This window comes from the organism of the source record quoted next, unplaced genomic scaffold (assembly GCF_019419815.1).
Source record: "Pyrus x bretschneideri cultivar Hongxiangsu unplaced genomic scaffold, Pyrus_bretschneideri_v1 Contig9, whole genome shotgun sequence".
Taxonomy (NCBI): Eukaryota; Viridiplantae; Streptophyta; class Magnoliopsida; order Rosales; family Rosaceae; genus Pyrus; species Pyrus x bretschneideri.
Genome location: NW_025999831.1, coordinates 1,693,289 through 1,700,998, shown reverse-complemented (window position 1 = coordinate 1,700,998; position 7,710 = coordinate 1,693,289). Strand labels below are relative to the sequence as shown.

The following is a 7,710-nucleotide window of genomic DNA, read 5'->3' as shown; positions in this document are numbered from 1 at the left end:
ATGAATACGAGCCGGATTCGATGAACAACTCAAGAACACAAATCTACTATGCTCATGACCGGACCGAAGATCCCGTGCAACACGAGCCGTTGGAACGGGATGGACGTTACAATGAATTGATCGTTCAACGATACACTTCATTGCAATAGCCATACTGGCACATAGCCCGCCAGAATGACTTGATTGAGCATCAGTGGAGCTTGCACGAAGGCGAAGATAATTAAAATAAGGCTTGTGGTTGAAGAATAAAGTGTATTGTTTTTTAAGTAATCTTATTTAGTGTGTTTGCTTTTTTTTTTTAAGTTTAAATGGTGAGGTTATGTAATTTTATTTGGTGTTTTAAGTTTAAATGGTGAGGTTATGTAATTTTAAGTTTAAATGGTGTTTTATGTAATTTTATTTGGTGTTTTAAGTTTACATAAGAAATTAAATAAAGTTCTAAAACTAAATAAGAAATTACATAAGAAATTAAATAAAGTTCTAAAAACAAATAAGAAATTACATAAGAAATTAAATAAAGTTCTAAAACTAAATAAGAAATTACATAAGAAATTAAATAAAGTCTGTGGAGTAAGGATATGTGGTGCTAGGATCTTTGTTGCTAGGATTTCTGTAGCTGGAACCCCCTTGACTTGTTTCGGCATCTCTTGCACGCCTCCTCTGCACGACATCTCTTTTTTCTGATGTCCAAAAATATTTTGAATTCGGAGACAGTCCTACTAAAGACTTGTTCATATTGTCACGATCTGTTTGAGCCATCCTTTCTTCTCTAAGCATCTCATTCTCTCGATGAAGTGCTTCTCTAATCATCTCGTTCTCTCGATTAACTATTTCTCTTTGTCTCTCAGTCGCCTCATCACGAGCCTCAGTAGCTGCAATAATTGCTGCCAGGGCAGCAGCTTTTTCCTCATCTCTAGTCTTTTCCCATGCCATGTTCAGTTCACCTTGACGAGTAAGTTCCTCCATATATTTAGTGTAGTCATTTTTGGAAGAACTACCTTTTTTCTTTGATGCCTTTTTACCTTGAGGTCTGAGGGACTGACGAGTCGGTTGGGTCTCTGGCACTTGTTCAGGCATCCCTTCCGTGTCTTCAAATGTGTTGGCTTCTTGTTCGGCTGTGTCTGCTTCTAGCGAACTGTGTAGACCCATACCGTGCATGACAACTTCTGGACCGGTTGCCACAATTTTGTATCTAGGGCAATCTTTGACAATTTGCCAACATTCCCATTTGTTGAATGATTTGTTATGGTTCTTTGCATTGTAGAATGCTTGTGCTTGTAGTGTCTATAAAAATTACATAAATTTTACATAAGAATTGTGGAATGCATAAAAATTATATAAAAATTACATAAAAATTACATAAGTATTGTGGAATGCATATTACATAAAAATTACATAAGAAATTAAATAAATTAAAATATTGATGTGGGTGGAATGCATATAAATAAATAAAAATATTGTTACCTCATCCGCTAAACTTGTCCCACTACACAAATTACCAGAAGTATGAGAGAATGCGTTTTTCCAACAAGTAAAGGATGCGTTGAGTTTTTTCCAACGACCTTGAAGACCTTGACTAGATCTGGCATCTTTTCCATGTACATCTTTTCCATGTACATCGTTGAACGATTTCATAATTTTACTCCACATTTCTCACTTATTCATCTCATTACCCGTAATCGGGTCATGAGTAGTGCGAACCTAACATTCACACAACGTAACATCTTCACTGAGCTTCCACGAAGTCATTTTTTTCTCTCAAAGTGTACAAAATATTCAAATGTAGAAAGTGTAGAAAGTGTAGAAAATATTGAAATGTGGTGTAAGGTGGAAGATGAGGGTTAGGTATTTATAGAAAAAAAAGTAATTTTTTAAAATTTTTCTGTATTTTTTAAAAAAAATTTGACATTTTTTAATTAATTTTTAATAAATTTTAATGTTGTAATTAATCTGGACCGTTGGATTTGAAAAATAATCAAATCCAACAGCCAACATGATGCCACGTGGCCAACGGTCAAATTTCTGACCGTTGGGCCTTTTTTTTTAAAAAAATTTTTTGGTGAAATAAACGTGGACCGTTGATCTGTGATCGGACGGTCCAATTTTAAATTTAAATTTAAATTTTTTTTACCGTTGGAAATCCAACGGCCTACAAAAACTAGCCGTTGGAAATCCAACGGCTCTGAGGAGGGCCACGTAGACCTCACCTGGATGACTGCAAGTGGACCTGTGCGCTGGCCCCAGCGCCTGCAAAGTCTGTCGGCTACTCGCCTGGGCACCCGCGTGTGTTGCACGCGCCAACAAACAGACCGGCTCCTGGGTCTGTCCATTTTGGGCTGGGCTGTTGACTGGCACGGGCTGGGTGCCAGTCAATTGTGCGGGCTAGAGCTCATCCCTTGCAGGCCGGGCTATTTTCTTCACTGGGTGCCAGTCAAACCCGCTGGGCTGGAGTTGCTCTAACAAGTCGAAGTCCATACTCAATTTCATCATTCCAATCCGTCACCGTGATTGATGCATGCAATCAGCTAACTTTATTTCATTTTAGTGTAATTTTAAAGAGAAGTAATGATATGGAAACTAAATTTGCAGACTATATTTTGAAAATTATAAGATATAAAAATTGATGATTGGTTTATTATTTAAACGTTGATAAACGTGCTTATTTCTATTGGTGACACATCATTTAGTTTGCAAATTTTATCTTTTTAACATTACTCTTTAAAAGGATAATGATAGTGAGATTAAATCTGTAGACTTAATTTGCAAACTAAAGGATGTGTCACATATAGGAATGAGCACGTTTATCAACGTTTAAATAATAATCATATCATTAACTTGTATGTTATTTAGTTTACACAATTTTATCTACAAACTTTGTTTTCCTAGCATACCCAACTTAAAAATAATAATACCACATATACTAGTATCACTTATAATAATAATAAAAATATTATTATTTTGTCACGGACAAAGAAAAGTGGTTGTACGTCGTCATCCCGTGACAAAGCGAAAAATAGGGACTTTCGAAGTTAGTCAAGTTTCTCTATGAAAGAATTCAAAAACTCAGAAAGACAAATGTGGAAAATTTGGGGAAGAATTAGATTATTCACTTGACTCCCCCATCTAAGACGGCAATGACTTGAGTGCTTCCTATATACGACACTCTTACGAAGAAAATGACAATGTCCAAATCTTCCCATGATATTGTATACTTGTAAACCAATTCTTCTAGCTATCCTACTACTTCCCCCCTCTTCAAACCATGTTTCATCTTGATCAGTGTCAAAACAGCCCTAAAAATCACCTCTATCGAACCCACCATGTTCGTAGCAGCGCCAATCGTGATGGCGTAGAAGAAAACGATTTTGATTTTTGGAAACAAGCACATACCGATGAAGACTTTGGCTGTTACTCACCGGTAACATGGGAAACTAAAACGTTGAGATCAAACATGAAAGACGACGAGTCTTCTCCTTTGCTCCCATACAACCATCATTATAGCATTCCTTGTCCAACACCGTCAAGAGAAGCAATAATTCTTCAAAGTAGGAAGGACCTTATGGAAATGATCGAAGACATACCCGAGTCATGTTACGAAATTTCTCTAAAAGATTTTGTCGATGACCAACAAAGTTCGCAGGGAGTTGAAGAAGAAAACGATGTCCAAGAGACGAGTTTCGATTTTCACGTTGAAGCCCAAGTCAGGAAGCAAAAGAGAAAAACGCAGAAAAGCTATAACACGACGCGCCAGATATCAAGGACTTCAAGCATGGAGAGTGAAATTTTCTTGATTAAGGTGTTCTTTCCAACTTTTCTAGGTTCAAAGAAGAAGAAAAAAGCACCTGAGAATCGCTCGATAGTTTCCCCAAGGCCGTCGGCTGGGGGACCTGAGAACCACAATGATTGGTCTAAGATCCGTAAGTTTTTCCTAAATAAAAAGAGTGGCACAAGTTGCAGTAGCGGGAGCAGTAGCGGGAGTACTAGTAGTAGCAGCAACGGCAGCTCAAGAAGGTATCTAATTATTTTTTTTATGAACTTCCATCATTACATTTTATTGTCCATTTGCACACCATGTTTGTTTTTGTCTGTTGATTTCCCTTACCCCATACGATCTAAAAGTAAAAAAATAAGCGGAGGTTGTGCACAACTCGGAGTTCAGTGTTTTATTCATTCAATCTGATCAACAAAATAGGGATTCTGTTACATGCAGGTCTGTGACATGCAGGTCTTCCGGTAGCAATATCTTAACTGGTTGCTGGTTCTTCTGCAGCAAGAAAAGCAAAAGCAAGAGACAAAGGGGATTAGTTATGTGAAGATTAATTATGCTAGCTAGAAAAATCTACTAAGTTCACCTACTAAAGTTTCGTAGTGTTAGAATAATATTGTAAATTTTACAAGAAGTCAAAATCATGTGGCTGAGAAGTGAGTTCAAGTCATTGAATTCTCGAACAATTCAATTAAGATGTATAAATATAAGTTGTGTACTCGTATGATAGTGTGTATTCAAGTTAAAAAAACCAGTTTCATTTTAATTATATTTTATTGCAAGTTATTCAAAGCTATATATCTTCCAACATTCACTTTGAGATTTACATTTTTTTTCGCAAGTAATTTAGAGCTTACACTTATTAATTTTTCGTCTCTTCAGAATATCGGATAAAATTTAAATGATACTTCTTAACTTTTCAAATATAATTTCTTTTGAACTATGTGCACAAGCCTACTCGGATAAAACTTTTGTCACGTCCATTAATGTCAAGTATTTTATCGCCAAATGCGCCGAAGCTGGAAACCTGAGGGACATTTCTGGTATGACATGCACTACACCAAATCTTTTGCACATGAGAGACATCATATCAACACAGCAGCAGAAGGAGGCTACCCACAATATCTAAATGACCCGGTCCCATTCTTGTCAAGTCGTTATTTTGGTAGAAGATTTTTTTATCCAAAAACTAAATTACATTGTCAAATGTTTTGGGCTAAAGAACGATGAGCCATACGTTGTACGCACCATGCCTTACGTGTGTCGTATATATCAAGGCGAAGATCTTGAAAAAGATTGGTGTGGACCAACCCATAAGTTTAGGGTTGTTTTGATATTGTTGTACTTTGAAAAAAGTCTACTTCTGTTATACTGTAAGAATAAGCAGCTGTGAAATAAAGCAGCAGAATGTTTGATAAACTTTTTTGTAAAAGTGCTTTTGAAAAAAAAAAAACAGTATTATAGTGTTTGATAAACTTTTATATAAAACAGATGTGAAAAAAAAAAACCAGTTTTTCAAAGCTGGGTTTTGCAGCTTCTTGTTTTGGCTTTTTTTCACCCAAAATTGTGAAAAAAAAGCTGAAACTGAATGTTTACTAAACACAAAAACAGCTCCCAACTTTTTTTATACTGACTTTTTTCAGAATTATCTCAATATCAAATCACGTCTTAATCATTCACTTCTGTAGGGATGGGCATTTGGGCAAAATATGTGGGTTCGGAACAACCATACCCATTAAATAATACATAACATTTTGTAATTCATTGTGCTAAATGGGTACCCACAACTCAGTGGGTTGGATTTGGTTCACCTATCTAATGAGAGGGGATGGATGCCCATTAACCATGATAATGATGTAGAGTAACATTTACCTGCAAAACGTAGACCCCTCTATGCAACATGGAATGATATGAAAATTCTTTTGAATCGGGATGACTCGGCGTCGTATCATTGTCATGGGATGATACAGTGACAATGTACTTGTGATATTTAAGTTGTTATCTTAAGTTTTGATTGTATAACCTATATAATTTGAGGTGTGCTATTCACACACTCTCAACTACTTTTCTCACACCCTTTTTATTTTTTAATACTTAATTGGTATTCTACAATTTAATCTTTCATACATACCCTTTCTACTTTTTAACCTTTGGAATTTTAGAATACTTTTGTTATTTTATTTTAAACATTTTTTTTTTTTAAAACACACAAGCATATATGCCCATTTGTAACTCTTTAAGTTCCACTGCCTAACCTGAGAGATCCCAAAACAAGTATAAAACGCCTATTATAAAAATAAAAATAAAGTTTCAGCAATATATAAATAAAAATAAAACGATTACCTAATGATACAACATATATCCATAAGTTACATGAATTGTACAAAATACTAGTAAGCAATCCACATACACTTTAATTCCCATAATAGTAGCCTCGTGCCCCAAAAAATATATCAGATATCATTACAAGCTTTCACATCCTGCCTACACTATGTTTGGCCTTTAATCTTGTGTTCAAAAGGAGATGTCGATGTTACCAAAAAGATATGAAACTCATGCACTCCAATACAGGAAAATAAAAACATGTCAACAAAAGGAAGAAAATTACAAACTTGATTAGTATTTTTATGGGGAAAAGTCAACAAAAATATATGTACTTTCATGTATTCTTTGCACATCTGAGCTATTATTAACAAAAAGTTTCTTTGGCAAATCATTATGCTCCTCACACCTATAAATAATGAACATTAAGTTATACGTATATATAAATAATCATGACCATAGTAGACAATCTTAAAAGATAAATATAAAAAAATGACATACCTATCGAGCATGTTTCTGAGCCTTCTCCACTATTTCAAACTTTGAAGGACCATGCTTTGTAGAGCTTGATTCTTTTCTATTTTTAGACCCCATTGGACGACCTTTGTGAGGTTTAACATTAGGCTCAAGAGTAAATGGAAGAGCATTTTATCAGGCTCGTCAAGTGTTGGTTGACTTCCTATATATCACAAACAAACACATTTATATATGTAAAATATATACTTTGGTTTTATCAATTGGCTAGACATTTAAGTATCAAATTTATACCAAAGCATTCTATGCATTATATCAAGTTTACACCAAAACATTGTATGTATCAAACTTAACTCTAACATTTTAGGTATTTACTAGCAGCAGACTCGAAATTTAAGCTGCAAAGCAGCTCTATAAATCGATTTTTGCACATTGAGATTAGGCACCCAATAATTCCATATGGTCATGGAGCCTAGGTAAAACCATTTAAACCTAATACCAATTTACCATTAAGTTAAAGTGTATTGGGGACCAATACAAACAGCATTCTAATAGAAAATTAATTTCCCCAAAACCAACACAAATCAATTTTTAATTTTCTGATCCATGATTTGAAAATCTTCTTTAAACTTTAAAACTACACCAGTATTCATTCATTCGATTGACATTTGAACCACAAATTAGGGAAAGAAAAAAATAGCCCTAAAAAACAAATTGAGATAAAAACCTTACGCAAGAGGAGAACAAAAACCCTAAATTCCAAAATCAATCTTAATAATTTGAGAAAATACTTTAGAAACTTACCATCAAAAGTGTTAAGAGGAGGAATGCATTTTGAAATTTCCTCCATGCCATCCTCCTTGCATGCCTTATCTAATATGTTCTGCAACTCAATTTCCATATGGAGCTCTTCATCTGTTATTATTAGGTCATCCATTGTGGTTTTTCACAAGAAGTAATAAATAAGGGTAATAGATTGGCTTTTCGTGGAAAGTATGAATGGAAGCAAAGAGGACAGGGGAATGGAGGCACAGAGGAAGGGGAGAAGTCTGGGAGTTTATCTTGAGTGTTGGTTTTTTCTAAGTGAAAAAAACAAAAATAAAAAGCAACTTTCAAAAGTAAAAAAATTAGGAAGAGTATATGTGGAA

General features: G+C 34.8%; 1 protein-coding gene across 4 annotated transcripts; it reads left to right on the top strand.

The window, feature by feature from the left end:
• The first annotated feature begins 3,078 nt into the window (after positions 1-3,078).
• Positions 3,079-4,578, top strand: LOC103956457. 4 transcript variants are annotated; one of them, XM_048576565.1, is made up of 2 exons: positions 3,079-4,011; positions 4,271-4,578. In XM_048576565.1, the coding sequence occupies exons 1-2, from the start codon at positions 3,263-3,265 to the stop codon at positions 4,311-4,313; spliced, it is 792 nt and encodes a 263-aa protein (XP_048432522.1). In that variant the 5' UTR covers positions 3,079-3,262; the 3' UTR covers positions 4,314-4,578. The 4 variants fall into 4 exon arrangements, with proteins under 4 accessions (XP_048432522.1, XP_048432521.1, XP_048432520.1 ...); XM_048576564.1 differs by having other exon boundaries at positions 4,226-4,578; XM_048576563.1 differs by having other exon boundaries at positions 4,193-4,578.
• Positions 4,579-7,710: the final 3,132 nt, after the last annotated feature.

What these genes read in the sequence shown, in the direction of transcription:
- LOC103956457 (XM_048576563.1), top strand. Translation starts at nt 3,263, where the DNA reads ATGTTTCATCTTGATCAGTGTCAAAACAGCCCTAAAAATCACCTCTAT. An exon ending in AGCAACGGCAGCTCAAGAAG is followed by an intron (nt 4,012 to 4,192) that starts GTATCTAATTAT and finishes TCAACAAAATAG; the next exon opens with GGATTCTGTTACATGCAGGT.